At 45.8% G+C, this 18,980-nt stretch overlaps 1 protein-coding gene across 1 annotated transcript in view; it reads left to right on the forward strand.

Moving 5' to 3' along the window:
- Nucleotides 1-228: 228 nt before the first annotated feature.
- LOC147110683 (cytochrome P450 2C39-like) overlaps nucleotides 229-18,980 on the forward strand; it is a 28,209-nt gene continuing 9,457 nt past the window's right edge. Inside the window, exons 1-4 of the mRNA XM_085999947.1 lie at nucleotides 229-283; nucleotides 6,400-6,569; nucleotides 7,934-8,096; nucleotides 17,133-17,293. Of these exons, the coding sequence (XP_085856073.1) occupies nucleotides 229-283; nucleotides 6,400-6,569; nucleotides 7,934-8,096; nucleotides 17,133-17,293 (549 nt within the window). The remainder of the gene's footprint in view (nucleotides 284-6,399; nucleotides 6,570-7,933; nucleotides 8,097-17,132; nucleotides 17,294-18,980) is intronic.

Genomic DNA, 18,980 nt, shown 5'->3' on the forward strand with positions numbered 1-18,980 from the left:
AACTCTTTGCTTTCTGCCTGCCAACCAGTTCTCTATCCAAGTCAATACCTTGCCCCCAATCCCATGTGCATTAACTTTACACGCTAATCTCTTATGCGGGACCTTATCGAAAGCCTGCTGAAAGTCCAAATACACCACATCCACTGGTTCTCCCTTATCTATTTTACCAGTTACATCCTCAAAAAATTCCAGTAGATTAGTCAAGCACGATTTACCTTTTGTAAATCCATGTTGACTTTGTCCGATGTTGGATCTGAAGAAGCCACAAAAATCTTTGATGGAGGTAAGAGGCAATGAAACACATATAGTCAATTGGTGGCCTATTAGCTGTTTGCCACCTCCATGAAACGCCTTGGGAATTTTCTCCATGTTAAAGGCATTATATAAACACAAGTTGTTGTCACAACAACAAAAACTTGCATTAATATAGCACCTTTAACGTAGTAAAATGCCACAGGAGCGTTAGACAACAAAATTTGACACCGAACCACATACGGAGATAATGGGGAAGATAGCAAAAAGCTTGGTCAAAGAGGTAGGTTTTAACGAGCGTCTTAAAAGAGGAAAGAGAGGTAGAGAGGTGGAGAGATTTAGGGAGGGAATTCCAGAGCTTAGGGCCTTGGCAGCTGAAGGCACGGAAACCAATGGTGGAGTGAAGAAAATCGGGGATGCTCAAGAGGCCAGAATTGGAGGAGTACAGAGCTCTCAGAGGGCGGTAAGGCTGGAGGAGGTAACAGAGATAGGGAGGGGGAGGCCAATTAGGAACTTTCAAACAGGAATGAGAATTTTAAAATTAAGGCGTTGCTTAACCGGGAGCCAATGTAGGTCAGCGAGCACAGGGGTAGCAGTTGAACAGGACTTGGAAGGAGTTAGGACACGGGCAGCACAGGTTTTGTGACTTCTATTTCAGTTTAACTTTGTGTAAACAGAACAAACTTTTATCAAAAGTAAAGTTGGCAATGAAGTGATGTCAATATTGAGTGAAGATTAGTTGATATAACATCGGCTACTTGTGCACGTGATAGAGTAATGATTTTGTTGACTGGAGTTGAGATAGAAACTGGTGTCATTGACTTTTTACGTAAAAGGGTCATTGCTGGTTTCAAGGTATATCTCAGTTCGTGTCCTTCCCTCTTGAACTGGTCTAGTAATGCCAGGGGGCTTGGATTACAAAGCCTGGGCTCAGTATAACTGAGAATATAGCCACTCACTAGGCCTTCTATTTTTACACAGTTATATGATAGAAAAGGGTTTGCAAATGGTGGGGAAGATGTCTCCCAATCAGCTCCAATCATTTGAATGGGAGCTGGCACTATGTACCAGTCGAGGATGCGATCTGAAGTCACCTGTCCTCCACTAAAGGAGTACTCATTGGGTTCTACTGCACAGATAGTTTCCCAGGGTCTTGCAGCCTGCCAATTGAAGCGGTCATCGTTCATTTGTCATTGTTTCTGTAGCAAGACATGGAATCGCGGTGCTCTGGTACTTAGCCCTGGTATGGGCTCTCTTCCCATAAGCAGTGACAGCTGGGAATTGCGACTAAGTTATGAGATGTTGTACTTCTGGGCCGAGTCTTGAAAATATGCCACGCTGGTGGCCTTGAATGAGAGGCCAGGAAATTAGTGTTTTTGTTGTTTAAGAGTAAAGACAGGGCCATATTTTTCAGATGAGTACTCAAGATGGGCCATAGTAGGGTCTTATTGTGGAGTATTCCATGGATCGATACATGGATCGCTTCTATTTTTGGCTGCATGGTCCATTCGCTTACACTGCATGCTGGATTCCAGTGCTTTGGAAAGTGACTGATATCAACATGCTGAAGAACAGCATAATTAATCATCATGAATCTATCAATCCCGAACTATAACTGGAATACTGGAAAATAGTTATATCCTCTAAGATCTGGTTATTTACGGTCAGATTAGAGAACTGCACAGAACCAAGGAAAACAATAAGATAGTGTTCCTGATGCTTGTGTTGAACTTGGCCACAACAGTGTAATATAACAACAACTTGCATTTATATAGCACCTTTAATGTAGTCCAAATGTCCCAAGGCGCTTCACAGGAGCGTTATCAGACATTTGACACCAAGCTACATAAGAAGATATTAGGACAGATGTTGGTCAAAAAGTTATGTTTTACGGAGTGACTTAAAGGAGGAGAGAGAGGCAGAGAGATTTAGGGAAGGAATTCCAGAGCTTCGGAACTAGGCACCTAAAGGCATGGCCGTCAGTGCTGGGGTGATGGAAATCAGGGATGTGCAGAACGCCAGAATTGGAGGAGCGCAGAGATCTCAGAGGAGTTGTAGGGCTGGAGGAGGTTACAGAGTTAGGGAGGGGTGAGACTATATAGAGGGATTTCAACACAAGGATGAGAATTTTTTAATTGAGGCGTTGCTGGACTGGGAGCCAATGTAGGTCAGCAAGCACAGGGGTGATGGGTGAGCGGAACTTGGTGCGAAGATGAGAGGTCACTGTGTGATTGAGAGTGAGTGGTAAAGTGACAAGTCATGGGGAGCTCAGCGTCACACTTATTGACAGAATGAGGAAATCATCAAAGTGATCTCATAAACTTCAATTGATCTCCTCAACGCAGAAGAGATTGCACTATGATTAGTAGCCATGGTGTGGAGATGACGGTGTTGGACTGGGGTGGACAAATGTAAGAAGTCACACAACACCAGGTTATAGTCCAACAGTTTTATTTGAAATCGCAAGCTTTCGGAGCGCTGCTCCTTCATCAGGTGAAGTGGAGAGATGCATAAAGACACAGCTTATATAGTCAGAGAATAATGCCAGATGATTACAGGTAATCTTTCTAACTGCCATTTATCACACTTCGGCAGAGAGATAATCACAGCAATCAAAGGTGTGAATGGTGTCCAAACAGGTCAGTCAGGAAAACATTACATCAAAGAACAATGAGGTGGGGTCACAAGGGGTCAAATGTTGCAGATGCTGGGGTCTGTATGAAAAGCAAAAAACAGACAAAAAAACATTTTTTTTGCTGGAAATCACAGCAGGTCCGGCCGCATCTGTGTAGAGAGAACAAGCCAACGACGACTCGAGTCTGCATGACCCTACGTCAGGTGGGGTTACATGTAGCATGACATGAACACAAGATCCCGGTTGAGGCCGTCCTCATGAGTGCGGAACTTGGCTATCAGTTTCTGCTCTACGATTTTGCGTTGTCGTGTGTCTCGAAGGCCGCCTTGGAGAATGCTTACCCGTAGATCGGAGGCTGAATGTCCTTGACTGCTGAAGTGTTCCCCGACTGGGAGGGAACACCCCTGCCTGGCGATTGTTGCGCGGTGTCCGTTCATCCGTTGTCGCAGTGTCTGCATGGTCTCGCCAATGTACCATGCTCCGGGGCATCCTTTCCTGCAACGTATGAGGTAGACAATGTTGGCCGAGTCACATGAGTATGTACCATGTACCTGGTGGGTGGTTTCCTCACGTGTGATGATGGTATCTGTGTTGATGATCTGGCATGTCTTGCAGAGGTTGCCGTGGCAGGGTTGTGTGGTGTCGCGGTCGCTGTTCTCCTGAAAGCTGGGTAACTTGCTGCGAACAATGGCCTGTTTGAGGTTAGGCAGCTGTTTGAAGGCGAGTAGTGGAGGCGTGGGGATGGCCTTAGCGAGGTGCTCATCATCATCAATGACATGTTGAAGGCTGCGAAGAACATGGTGTAGTTTCTCCGCTCCGGGGAACTCCTGGACGACGAAGGGTACTCTGTTGGTTGTGTCCCGTGTTTGTCTTCAACCAGATGAAATTGAAGTTCTCAGCTGAGGGCTCAATTTCTGCCCCACCACCAAAATGGACCCCATCGGTCTCGCGGCAGACACAGAGGAATTCATCAGGAGAATGAGGCTCCGGGAATTCTTCCACAAATCCCAAGATGTCAGCAGCGAACCCAATGAGACAACCAATGATCCGGAACAGCAGACAGAGGGATCCGCAGTGCAGCAACCAAAGAAGAAAGAGTCAAATTGGACCCCTCCAGAGGGTTGCTGCCCTAAGCTTGACATGGATGCTCAAGCTGTCAGGAGATGCATCAATGCCAGATTCATCAGCCGCACTCACAAGACAGTCCAGAATGTCACCCGAGCACAACGCAATGCCATCCACGCTCTCAAGACCAACCGCAACATCGTCATCAAACCAGTAGACAAAGGAGGAGCCATCGTCATACAGAACAGAACGGACTATTGCAAAGAAGCATACCGACAACTGGACAACCAGGAACACTACAGACAGTTACCCGCAGATCCGACCAAAGAACACACCTGCCAACTCAACAGACTGATCAAGACCTTCGATCCAGACCTTCAAAGCATCCTACGCGCTCTCATCCCACGTACTCACCGCGTGGGAGACTTCAACTGCCTCCCAAAGATACACAAAGCCAACACACCCGGACATCCTATCATATCAGGCAACGGAACCCTGTGTGAGAACTTCTCTGGATACGTCGAGGGCATCCTGAAACCCATCGTACAGGGAACCCCCAGCTTCTGTTGCGACACTACAGACTTCTTACAGAAACTCAGCACCCATGGACCAGTTGAACCAGGAACACTCCTCGCTACGATGGACGTCTCGGCACTCTACACCAGTATCCCCCACGATGACGGCATCGCTGCGACAGCCTCAGTACTCAACACCAACAACAGCCAATCTCCAGACGCCATCCTACAACTCATCCGCTTAATCCTTGACCACAATGTCTTCACCTTCGACAACCAGTTCTTTACCCAAACACATGGAACAGCCATGGGGACCAAATTCACACCCCAATACGCCAACATCTTCATGCACAAGTTCGAGCAAGACTTCTTCGCTGCACAGGACCTCCAACCAATGCTATACACCAGATACATCGACGACATTTTCTTCCTATGGACCCACGGCGAAGAATCACTGAAAAGACTACACGATAACATCAACAAGTTCCATCCCACCATCAAACTCACCATGGACTACTCCTCAGAATCAGTTTCATTCTTGGACACACGAATCTCCATCAAAGACGGACACCTCAGCACTTCACTCTACCACATGCCCACGGACAACCTCAGGATGCTCCACTTCTCCAGCTTCCACCCTAACCACATTAAAGAAGCCATCCCCTGTGGACAAGCCCTGCGAATACACAGGATCTGCTCAGACGAGGAGGAACGCGATGGACACCTACAGACTCTGAAAGACGCCCTTGTAAGAACGGGATATGACGCTCGACTCGTCGATCGACAGTTTCGATGGGCCACAGCAAAAAATCGCATAGACCTCCTCAGAAGACAAACACGGGACACAACCAACAGAGTACCCTTCGTCATCCAGTACTTCCCCGGAGCGGAGAAACTACACCATGTTCTTCACAGCCTTCAACATGTCACCGATGATGATGAACACCTCGCTAAGGCCATCCCCACACCTCCACTACTCGCCTTCAAACAGCCGCCTAACCTCAAACAGACCATCGTTCACAGCAAATTACCCAGCATTCAGGAGAACAGCGTCCACGACACCACACAACCCTGCCACGGCAACCTCTGCAAGACCTGCCAGATCATCAACACAGATACCATCATCACACATGAGGACACCACCCACCAGGTACATGGTACATACTCATATGACTTGGCCAACGTTGTCTACCTCATACGTTGCAGGAAAGGATACCCCGGAGCATGGTACATTGGCGAGACCATGCAGACACTGCGACAACAGATGAACGGACACCGCACAACAATCACCAGGCAGGAGTGTTCCCTCCCAGTCGGGGAACACTTCAGCAGTCAAGGACATTCAGCCTCCGATCTACGGGTAAGCATTCTCCAAGGCGGCCTTCGAGACACACGGCAACGCAAAATCGTAGAGCAGAAACTGATAGCCAAGTTCCGCACTCATGAGGATGGCCTCAACCGGGATCTTGGGTTCATGTCACACTACATGTAACCCCATCTGACATAGGGTCATCCAGACTCGAGTTGTCATTGGCTTGTTCTCTCTACACAGATGCGGCCAGACCTGCTGTGATTTCCAGCAAAATAAATGTTTTTTGTCTGTTTTTTGTTTTTCATACAGACCCCAGCATCTGCAACATTTGACCCCTTGTGACCCCACCTCATTGTTCTTTGATGTAATGTTTTCCTGACTGACCTGTTTGGACATATTCACACCTTTGATTGCTATGATTATCTCTCTGCCGAGGTGTGATAAATGGCAGTTAGAAAGATTACCTGTAATCATCTGGCATTATTCTCTGACTATATAAGCTGTGTCTTTATGCATCTCTCCACTTCACCTGACAAAGGAGCAGCGCTCCGAAAGCTTGTGATTTCAAATAAAACAGTTGGACTATAACCTGGTGTTGTGTGACTTCTTACTATGATTAGTGATTGCAGTTTACCAGATTGGAGGAAGTAAACATCAATTGCTGTCTGACATGGAAGGAGTGTTGGAGACCCTGGAGAACAGTTTGGGAAGAGGTGAATGGACAGGTATCGACATCTGCTTCAGTTGCATGGAAAAGTGCTCGGGTGAGGGCAGCAGAAAATTGGGGATGGTAAAAGAGTGGACAAGGGTATCGTGGAAGGAAACAGTCCCTATGGAAAGCAGAGAGGGGAAGGGAGGAGAAGTTCTGCTTGGTGATGGGATCAGGTTGGAGGTGATGGAAATAGTGGAAGATGATCTGGTGGATGTGCAGGCTGGCGGAGTGGAAGGTTTGGCTAAGGGGCGAGTAGAGAGTCATGAGATGGAAATGGTAAAGGGTCCTGTTGACCACTGTGGGGGAGAAATCTTGAGGGAGGAAAAAGGACATTTTGTGGGTTTTGGTGAAGAAGGCAGTGTTAGCAGAGTAGATGCAGGGGGGATGGAGAAGCTGAGAGAAAGGGATAGAGTTTTTACAGTAAGGAGGGTTGAAAGAAGTATAATCCTGGTAGCTGTGGGAATCTGTTGGCTTACATTAGATATCTGTGGAAAAACATTACCAGAGAGAGAGAAAAGGGAAGAGTCAAAGATGGGTAGAAATCAGAAGTACAGTTAGTGTATTTCACAGCTCAGAGTGAAAGCAAGAAGCAGCACCAACACAACCATCAATGTACTGGGAGTCAGATTTGGACATTGTTCCACATATCACACAAAGAAAAACAGGCATAGCTGGGATCCATGTGGGATCCCATCACAACAGCTTTTAATTGGAGGAAATGAGTGAAGTTAAAAGAGAGATTGTACAAGATGAGAACAAGTTTAGCCAAGTGGAGGAGGATGGGACTGTTCAAGAAATAAGTGGAGGCCCTGGAAGCCATCTTCAATGGGGATGGTGTTGTCGGGGAACTGAGCATTGAAGGTAATAAGGAGATGATTCGGGCCTCTGGAGAATCTGAGAGCATCAGAATGTTCACAGATGTAGGTGGGTGGAGACTAGGCAAGGAGGGAAAGAATTTAGTCAAGATGAGAGGTAATTAGTTCAGTGGAACAGATGTAATTGGTCTACTGAAATAGTCCTGTCTTATTTTGAAAGAAAGCCAGTCAATTCATGATGGGTTATTCTGACCCGGAGCCAGAGTTTAGCTCTGTGATTAACCTCAGGAGTTTACAAGCAGCTATAATTACTACCACTTGCTTATTTAGACCATTTAGCCACAGAGAGTACTGTATCAGTGGCTTCAAAGGACAAACAGGTTAGATGCACAGCATACCATACACCAGACCGCGGACTACCCATGAACAATGCCACAGTAATCCGGTAACTGTTATCAATTATTTGAGCTGAAGTAAATGTTGAACTGTTCTGTGCTATTTTAGATATATGATAGTTTGATCGTATAGATGAACATGTCACAATGCATTATTGAGAAGCATCACAAGACATGCAATGTAAAACAAATTGAATTAATTGGTCATGGAAACTTATTCCTCTTGTTTAAGCTATCTGAGAAGTATGGCACAGTATTCAGCATCAAGTTGGGATCCACAAATTTCGGGGTGCTAACCAGCTATGAGACAGTGAAGGATGCCCTTGTCAACCATCCAGATGAGTTTGGAGAAAGAGCACGCATCCCAATATTTGAGGCAATTACAAAGGGATATGGTAACTCTCATCTTTAACTTCATTATCATATTTAAAGGACTTTGGAAGACAGAAATAACCATTTGAATAAGATTGGTAACTAATTCTCTGTAAATTCTACAAAACATGTTTGTATTTAATCACAGAATACCTGAATACTATTTGAAAACAACAGCCTATAAAGGCATCCTCTTTTCCACTATTTTGACAGCAGTGTTAATATCTTAATGTCTTTATTAATGCATAAAGAAATTGAAGGATATGTTGATGGGGTTAGATGAAGAGGGGTGGGAGGAGGCTCCTGTGGAGCATAAACACCAGAATATACCAGTTGGGCTGAATGGCCTGTTTCTGTGCTGTAAATTCTATGTAATTCTATGCATGCGGGCAAGCTAATGTCATTCAGATATAACCCGAATCTCGCCAATAGTAATTTCCAACACTTTCTATTAAAGTTAATTGGCAACTGAAGAAGTATTAACCGAACATCTGCTAAACATAAATATTTTTATTTATATTTGAAGTTTTTATGACTTTTTAAAAAAACTTTTCAAAAACGTTGTTCTCATAATGGTGTTGGGAAATGGAACACTGTTCCACTTTGACCATCTAGTCAAGCAATCCCACCGTGGATGTAGCACAGTTTGATGATGTGTGAAGATCCCTCTACATTACCCCCAAAACTGTTAGATCCGTGATTCTGAGAGTATGATGATTTTCAATAACCACACGGATGCTGTAACTTAACAATCAACAGGTATTTACTGGAGTAAGGTAGTCTCAAGACTGGGGGTACAGAGGCATGCTCAAGGCTTATATACAGGTGTGGTCACTGCCGGTACTACAGTACACAGGAGCTGTAAAAGTAGTTCTCTCTTAAAGATACATACACTACAATTCCTCCCCTTTTAGATTAGCAGTACCCATAATATTCAAATAACAATTAACACTTTAACATGTACATTAAACAACAATAGTCCATTTATACATTCAGTCTTTGGGGCGGCTTCCTGATCCTTTCGGGATAGCGCCTTTCCTGAGGTTCTTGTTCTTGGTGCGGAGGCGATTCTGGCCCCTTTCGTCGGTTAGTTCATCGGTTTCCACTGCTATTGGTTCTGAGGTAGATGCTAAGGTATGTCGGGTTCATCCCCAGGTACTCGAGACATGGGGTTGACTCGTTCCTGTGACGCTAAGATCTGATCGACGTGGCGTCTCACAATGTTCTCCCCGACATCCACTGTGTACATTAATGGCCTCTGCCTTGTGCATATCGTTCCGGGTTGCCATTTCTCTGTTCGGTAGTCACGGGCCAAGACTGATTGTCCTACATTGAAGCTCCTTGTCGGCTTCTCATTGATGTGCTGGAAATGTTTATCCTCAACATTTCTTCGCACATTTGGTCGGAGCAAATCCAGACGAGATCTCAACCTTCGGTTAAAGAACATCATGGCCGGAGTCTGGTTGGTGGCTGCATGTGTCGCATTTCTGTAGGCTAATAGGAAATTGTCCACCTTATGCTGTAGTGGAATTTCATCGTTGCACATGGCCTTTATCGCCTTTTTAAAGGTTTGTACGAACCTCTCAGCCAATACATTTCTGGCTGGATGATACGGGGCGGATGTGTAATGCCTTACCCCATTCCTTCTCATAAATTTCCGAAACTCTTCGGACACAAACTGTGGTCCATTATCAGAGCAAATCTGCTCTGGCAAGCCGTTCCTGGCAAATATGGTCCATAGGACTGCAATCGTTTTCTCTGTAGTGGTTGAGGACATTTTTATCACCTCAGGCCATTTCGAGTGAGCATCCACTGCTATTAAGAACATTGAGTCCATGAATGGACCAGCAAAATCAATGTGCACCCGTTGCCATGGAGAGGAGGGCCACTCCCATGGGTGTAGAGGGGCATGTGGTGGTGCATTTTGGACCTTCTGGCATCCTGAGCAGCTCTTGGTTAGGTCCTCGATTTGTTGATCGATCCCCGGCCACCACACATAAGCCCTAGCAAGGCTTTTCATTTTCACCCCTCCCAGATGACCTTCATGAAGCTCATTTAGCACTCTCTCCCTTAACTTGGGTGGAATCACCACTCGGGATTCACACATCACTGTCCCCTGGCATAATGACAGCTGTTCTCTTCTGGATGAGAATGCTGGCAACAGTGAGTCGCCATGTGTTGGCCATCCCCTCACCGTCAAATCATATACCCGAGACAGTGTCGGATCATTGCGGGTCTCCTTCTCTATATCCGCGTTCGTTACTGGCAATCGTTCAATTATTGACGAATAAAATATCTCGATAGGGTCCACTGTTGGTGCTTCCTCCACAGTAGGCAGTGGCAGGCGTGATAGCCCATCAGCGTTTCCATGCTGTTTCGTGCCTTTATATTCTATTTCATATTGATTCGCCCCTAGAAACAGGGACCATCTTTGTAACCGTTGTGCAGTCATCACTGGAACGCCCTTCTTAGGATTAAAGATGGAGACAAGTGGTTGGTGGTCAGTCAGCAAGGTGAACTTCTGCCCATGCAGATAGTGGTTGAATTTTTTTACTCCCCATACTAGGCTGAGGGCCTCCCTGTCAATCTGGGCATAGTTGCGCTCGGCTGAGGTTAGTGACCGAGACGCAAAGGCTACTGGCCTCTCCAACCCGTCTGGGAATTTGTGCGACAGCACCGCTCCAATACCATAGGGTGATGCATCACATGCCAAACGAATTGGTAGTGCTGGGTTGAAATGGGCCAACACCTCTTTTGATGTGATCAATTCTTTACACTTCTGGAAAGCTCGTCTACGTTCGTCATTCCACTTCCATGGTACCCCTGTGTGCAGTAGGGTGTTCAGTGGGTGTAATACCGTTGGCAAATTTGGTAAGAACTTACAGTAGTAGTTTACCAGCCCGAGGAACGACCTCAGTTGTGACATATTTTCCGGTGCTGGAGCCTTGACTACTGCCTCAATCTTTTCAGGGGACTTATGTAACCCCTCTTCATCGATGACGTGGCCACAATACGAGATCTGCTTCTGGAAAACTCGCACTTGTGGCGATTAGCTCGTAGCCCATATTCCTTTAATCTGGTGAGCACCTTCTCCAAGTTGGCGAGGTGATCACTGTCATTTTCGCCCATGACCAGGATGTCGTCCAAATAACACTGGGTCCCTCGAATCCCTTGCAGGATTTGATCCATCGCCCTTTGCCAAATAGCCAGAGCCGATGCTACCCCAAACACCAGTCGGTTGTATTGATAGAGACCTTTATGAGTGTTGATCATGAGGTATTGTTTCGAGGCTTCTTCTACCTCCATTTGCAAGTACGCCTGGGCTAGATCAATTTTGGTGAAGCGTTTACCTCCAGATAGCGAGGTGAAAATATCCTCAATTCGTGGAAGCGGATATTGTACCGTGTGAAGGACTGGGTTCACTGTCACCTTAAAATCCCCACAGATGCGGACCTTCTTTGGTTCCCCAGGCGTATTACTCAACGACCTCTTAATTACAGGAACGATGGGTGTAGCCCACTCGCTCCAGTCTACTTTGGACAGTACTCCTGAACGTTCCAACCCTTCCAGCTCTGCTTCGACGGCTGGTCTGATCGCATAAGGCACTGGTCTGGCCTTAAGAAACTTTGGACTTGCATTTTCCTCTATTTTAATCGTTGCTGTTATGCCTTTTAGTGTTCCGAGTCCCTCCTGGAACACTTCTTTTGCGTCAGTTAGCATTTTTGACAGTCATCCAGGTGTGATGTCATCATCCTTTTTGGCCTCCACCTTAAGTGCCTGTATGGAATGCCAATCTAATTGTATCTTCCGGATCCATTCACGTCCTAGCAGTGGTGGTCCTCCATCTGGCAATACATATAAGTCAATTTTAGGTATTTCCTGGCCTTTGTATATCACTTTAACCCTTATTTTTCCTTTGGGGTAGACTTTTTGCCCCGTGTACGTCTTCAAGACAATCCCTGTAGCTTTCAAGGGTATATGTGAAAATAGCCGCTTGTAGTCCCTTTGGTTTATGACTGTTAGGGCTGATCCTGTGTCCAATTCCATTTTCACTTGGACTCCGTCTATCTTGAGTGTAACCCAGATAGTCTGGTGATCCTCCATTTTGGTTACCTTATGTAGTTTCAGACAACCCAGCTCCTTGCTTCCGGAGTCTGTATCACTTTTCTGTTCGTCTGAACTACTATCCATCACCTTGTGTACCTTTTTGTACTTCTCCTGTGGAGATTTCTTGCTGTTGGTTTTCTTCCCAGACCTGCAGACTCTTGCTATGTGTCCTGCTTTTCCACACTGTCTGCACACTTGGTCCTTGAACCAACAATCCTTCTGGTCGTGTGTTGTTCTGCCGCAGCGATAACACTTCCCTGTTCCATAGGACATTTCATTGGTGCCATATTCTTGCGGTCTCCGTTGTATCTCTGCAGCGCCCCTTGCGGCTGCATCGTGTGATACTGCCATACTGAAAGCCTTGTCCAGCGTAAGATCCTTTTCTGATAGAAGCCGTTTCTGGGTTCCTTCACTTTGAAGCCCACACACAAACTTGTCCCTTAACGTATCTGCTAGTCCCACTCCAAACTGGCAGTGTTTCGATAGCTTGCGCAGTTCCGTTAAGTACTCAGCATTGCTTTTGTCTTTGTGTTGGTTCCTTTTATGGAACTTAAATCGTTCTGCTATCAGCAGCGGTGTGGGGTTTAAGTGGTCCTGTCGGATTTCTACTGTGCTTTTGAAATTCTTATTCACAGGCTTCTCTGGGGTTATTAGGTTTCACAGTAACCCATAAGTTTTTGTACCCACGGAATTTAACAAAACCAGTGCTTTCCTAGCATCTGGCACTTCATTCGCCCTGCAGTACACCTCAATACGTTCCACATATGTCGCCCAATCTTCGACTTCATTGTCGAACGTAGAGATACTGCCACTCTTCGGCATCCCTGGGTGTGATTTAACTGTCAAAAATTGCGTCTCCCGCGCTTTCCCTTCTTCTCCGCTGGCACAAAATGGCGTCTCCCGCGCTTTCCTTTCTTCCCGCACTCGCCCTTCTTCTCCGCTGCGGCTTCTAAAAATGGCGTCTCCCGCGCTCTTCCTTCGCCGCAGCTCAATGGCGTCTCCCGCGCTCTCCCTTCTTCTCCCCGCAGACACTGTTCAGCCATTGAGCCCTGGCTGCGCTCTGCGCATCTTTTTTTCTGTGTGCCTTTCCCGTTTCCGCCGCTCGGTCCTGAACCCAGCTGCTGCTTTACCCTCTCTCACTCTCCATTTTGTTTTTCCTCGACGCCGCTCGGTTTTCAACCCCCAGCTGCACCCTGTGCGCTTCACCCTCTATCTTACCCCGTCGACGCTGCTCGGCTTTTTCTCTGCCATCGGTTGGCTCCAGCCGCCGCTGTCCGGGAAGGGTCTGCGCTGTACCTGGTACCTGTCGTCAGTCTGTTGCTGATCGTCGTGGCTGGGGAACCAAGCCCGGCTCTCCACAGCCTCCCCTGCGATGTTCACTCTCTGCCAGACGACTGGGCGGTTGCTCGTGGTCGACGCCCGTGTTTCTAGCCTCGACTTTCTTCCACCGCCCTCCCGGAGCGAATCCTCGAAGGGAAATGCAGAGTTGCAGGTAGATTCGAATCGACACTCGTCGCCACTGTTAGATCCGTGATTCTGAGAGTATGATGTTTTTCAATAACCACACGAATGCTGTAACTTAACAATCAACAGGTATTTACTGGAGTAGGGTAGTCTCAAGACTGGGGGTACAGAGGCATGCTCAAGGCTTATATACAGGTGTGGTCACTGCCGGTACTACAGTATACAGGAGCTGTAAAGTAGTTCTCTCTTAAAAGGTACATACACTACAAAAGCAACACAGTCTACTGCCAGCTGTGGCTCAGTGGGTAGCACTCTCGCCTCTGAGTTATAAGATTGTGCGTTCAAGTCACACTCCAGAGACTTGAGCACATAACCCAGGCTGACACTCCAGGGCAGTGCTGCACTGTTGGAGGTGCTGCCTTTCAGATAAGACATTAAACCGAGGTCCTGTTTGTTCTCTCAGGTGGACGTAGAATATCCTGTGGCACTATTTCAAAGAAGAGGGTGGGAACTCTCACCAGTGTCTTGGTCAATATTTATCCCTCAGTGTAACTAAAAGCAGATTATTTAGACATTGTTGCATTGCTGTTTGTGGGATCTTGCTGTGCATCACAACAGTGACTACACTTTAAAAGTACTTCATTGACTTTAAAGTGCTTTGGGACAACCTGAGGTTGTGAACGGTGCTATAGAAATTGTAGGGGGTGGTGTTTGGGGTGAGCTTTGCCTCTGACTTATGAGCAGTTCGAATCGCTCCCACTCCCTTGGTTCTGGACCCTGGACTTATTTGGGGGCTGTGATGAAATTGCAGCAGACAACTGAATTTTGGGAAAGAACTTTGATCTTTATTTGAGAAAGAAAATACACAACACAATAATCTTAGCACTCTAAATTGGGGGAACACTTTGGAATATACGAGGGAAAATAACATTAGACAGAATACTTTACCTCTCCCAATCCCACTTCACTAGCTAAGTTGGGCTCCAGAGGACCAGGGATAATGCTCATCAAACAAATCCTTGACAGTTGAGCTGGTTTGCGGTTTCGGGGTTCGCTGGATCTGTTGGTTGGTGCCTGCCGTACCCCGCACACAGTAGAGGACTTCGATTGCGTGTCTGGTGATGTTCTGGATCACTGACACTGTTGAGAAGTTTTGTAGAGAACTGGTGCTTCCAGAAAGAGAGCACTCCTGTTGCTTCCAGAGAGAGAGAACTCCTGTGTCGAACTCGAGAGCGAACTGTGTAGAGAGAGAGAGAGCTGCCTTTCTGAACTGACTGCTGAACTCTGTAGAGAGAGAGAACTGCTTGAACTGCTTCTTGATGATTTCCTTGATGAACTCCCCTCAATAAACTAACTGCTTTCTTGTAAAAACAGGCCTCCAATTATACTAAACGAGGCCTGCTAATTGTTAGATTTTGGGCGGGCTCATTAATATTGATCTGTTCAATTGTTTAATTGGTTTGGGGATGGTTCCATCCCTTGCTTAAGCTCTCGTTTAATTGTCAGTTTTGTCCTTAGTCTTTGAGTTTCCTGTGGGGCCTTGAGATTCTTTTGTTGGTTGGTGGCATGTTTTGTATTATGCAAGGTTTTGGATGGTTCTGTAATTTTGGTGGGAACTGCTTTTCCATTGGTCTATTGTCAGTATGTAAAATGACTGAGACAGTCTAGATAGTCCCCAGACAGCTTGGTTAATCCCAATACCCAAAACTGTCCGTTTACAGAGGCCAATCCCAATTCCTTTGTTGCAGCCTTTTTCCTTCCACAGGCTCAAACATGCTTTTAAAAATAAAACCAAAACCCTGGGGTCTTTGATTTTAAATCTCCCTTAGGCCCAATATTCTTATACCATTCTGACATGGTTTATTAACAGTCCAAAAATCCCTCCTTTAGGGTAATCTTTTTGGTTTTGGGGGATCTGCTGAATTTTGCGAATCTTACAAAATGCAAGCCTTTCTTTCTTTCTCCCTCCACTGCTTTCCATTTCCCACACCAGCTATTCCATGGGCTCTCGGAGGTAGGTTGCCAATTAATTTTTTTTTATCATTCTTCGGATGTGGGCATCGCCGACAGGGCCAGCATTTATTGCCCATGCCTAATTGCCCTCAAGAAGGTGGTGGTGAGCTGCCTTCTTGAATACAACTGAGTGGCTTGTTAAGCCATTTCAGAGGGCAGTTAAGAGTCAACCACATTGTTGTGGGTCTGGAGTCATATATAGGCCAGACCGGGTAAAAGCAGCAGATTTCATTCCCTAAAGGACATTAGTGAACCAGATGAGTTTTTACAACAATCCGGTAGTTTCTTTACTAATATTAGCCTTTTATTCCCGATTTACTTAATTGAATTTAAATTCCCCAACTGCCTATGGTGGGATTTGAACTCATGTCTATGGCGTTATCAGTCCAGTAACATAATCACTATACTACCATACCTGATAATGCTGAGTCTCACTCTTCATTTGGCTCAGGAGTCGCAGTGTCAAAGTGTTACATTGCCTCTTTCTGATGGATATAATTGCAGGCATTATTTTTCGTCATGGGGATACATGGAAGCACATGCGAAGGTTCACCTTAACCACTCTACGAGATTTTAGAATGGGCAGGAAAACCATCAAAGACAAAATAATTGAGGAAACCGATTTTCTGATAAAAAAATGTTTGATTCTTACAAAGGTGAGTTTGTGTATAAGTAAATTAATAGAATTATCATTTTTCCTTCTCTGAGTGCTTCTACTTATAAATTTAGATGTGCTTTAAAGAAACGTAGAAATTTATCTCACTATTCGGTCCATCATACCTGTGCTCGCTCTTTGCTAGAACAATCCAAAACTAATCCCACTTACTGCTCTGTACCTGTAGGCCTGTATTGTCCTCTGCTGTGGATTCAAAGTGTTTGCCCACAACTGACGTAGCTAACTGGTTTATATTTTAACCATTTGTCCGTCTCTCAATTCTTGCACACCTTGAATGCCCTCCAATTCCCCAGCTCAATTTCCATATCTAGGGAGGATAGAAAAATTGTAGTCAGAGCCTCTGCTATCTCCTCTCTGCCTTGATTCCGCAGCCTGGGGATCAATGTCTAGACAGTGTCTTAACCACTTGTACCTGAACAGTACAATTGTGATTTGTTGTAATGGATGAGATGGATAGTTAGTTCACAGCAACTGAATAATACGTGGAAAAGATAAGATAATCGAGAGAACAAGGAATTGTGGCTGGAAATTTCCTCAGGTCAGCTGCTTTAACTTTGATGAATGATCGGCAGAAGTTCCTGTAACACGTCTATCCAGGGTTTCGGCCAATCTTACACTGAAATTACGTCGGCCGATCGGGACTTTTTACTATGTTAAAACCACAATATAAATACAAGTTCTTGTTGCGATCAAAGCCAGGCACCAATAAGAACAGACCATGTATCTCAAGAATGCTTGATGAAGAATAACCCAGTGACACAAACAATTGGCACTAAATTGTATGTGATTTTTTTTGCAGGCCAACCATTTAGTCCAACCATCAAACTGAACTCTGCTGTAGCCAATATAATCTGTTCTATAGTTTTTGGTGACAGATTTGATTATGATGATGAAGGGTTTGTCAATTTAGTAAAGAGAGTGAATGAAAACATTCAACTTGCTGCTTCCCCTATGGTCCAGGTAAATCCCTTCTTTCATTAGTAATACAAATATACTGCACAAATGTAGGGGGTTGGCGTGTGCCCAGTCAGCTACACCTCTGACTGTCTTTGAGCTGTTCGTTTCGCTCCCACACCCCTGGGTTCTAGACACCGGACTTAGGTACAGGCGGCGATACAGAAAATCGAGTAGACAAGTGGACTGGTGCAAGGAAACCAACATTTTATTAAAGGCAGAATAAAACACAATCTTATGAGAATTACTGATATGAATACAGGCATAAACAATTACACTTATATGGGAATGGGGAACACACGGCACATCGAGGGAAACAGATACAATAAAAATCCCCTTATCCTTACCCCAACCCCTATACCTAACTAGATTAAGCTATGAGGGGCCAGGAATTCGTGCTCACCAATCCGAAACCTGTTGCTTTAATTGGGTTGGTTTTGAGGTCCACTCTTTCTGTCCTTTGGGGTATCCCGTCGCCACATGGTCACAGGGCGCGGTGCTGAAGTTGTTTGTGCGAAGCACCCTCCTTCTCCTCAGCTAACGTCGTCATCAAGTCACGACGGGTCTTTTTCTCCATCCTCGGGCGGTCATCGGCGGTATTACTGCGGTTGGGGGTCGGTTGGCGGTCTTTACCGTCTAATGATTTTGCTATCCAAGCTTCGAACGCCAGATTATTCTTAAACTGGACTATTATTGTCCATTGATTTTGCTACCCATCCTTCGAACGCCAGTTTATTCTCAGACTGAGCTATGATTCTGGGGTTTTACTGTCCATATATGTAACGCCAACTTATTCTTCAAACGCCAGCTTATAACTAGGCGTTTGTCCCCCAACGCGTCTTTCCGCTGCCCTTCTCTGCTCTTACCGGTTTACCGTATTCTTCGTCTCATCTCATCTCGTCTGCCCGTTTGTGGCCTGTGTGTCCTGTGTGGTTTGAACTCGGGTCTCATTCTCCTCCCGCGTTTGGCCCCAGTGTAATGGGCGTCCTTGGTGTTGAGCGGCGCGGGGAGCGAAAAGAGAGCCCACCACGAGGCCAGGGCACGAGAACGAGAGGCAGCAGCGAGAGCTAAGGGCAAGAGCCAAGAGTCAAGAGAGCGATTGCCACTGATGGGCCTACAATTATACCCGTTCTTCAATCCTTATCTGCGCGCCAAATCAGGTCAGTCCTTTGTCTAACTTTAGGCAGGCTCGCTTAAAATGATTACAGCCATTTACTTTAACGACTTGTGGAGTGGTTGTCTCCGGGTCTAATGGCCTCGATGTCCTGGTTGTTTGTCATGGATGAAACTTAATTGTCCCCATCCTGACTTGATGGCTACTGTGAATTGTTACCAATTAAATATGCAGAAACCCAATGGCCTCGATTTTAGGCCCATTCTAGCTTGATCTGTTTCAAGGCGAATGAATGCATATTCTGTGTTTACTTCGGCTGTCTGGCTTCAGAGTCCTTTTCACAGATTCCTGCATTTTAAGTTTCGTCTCCGGGCCTGCCTGTCTGCAGGGCCTTGCTTTTAAAATCCTGTCGGTTTTGGTCATGAGGTAACAGAAGCCATTTTGCGTACCCTGTGTAAGATTTGCAAAATTTCTGCATTTCCCCGAAGGCTGTTATTAATAAACGGGACCCTGCGTGGACATTTTAAATCATAAAGGGTACCCAAGATGGCGTCTGTGCCTCATGGCAGAAAGCCTGTG

The sequence above is a fragment of the Somniosus microcephalus genome, chromosome 11 (genome assembly GCF_052327205.1).
Source record: "Somniosus microcephalus isolate GS21.2 chromosome 11, FLI_Smic_1.0, whole genome shotgun sequence".
Classification (NCBI taxonomy): Eukaryota; Metazoa; Chordata; class Chondrichthyes; order Squaliformes; family Somniosidae; genus Somniosus; species Somniosus microcephalus.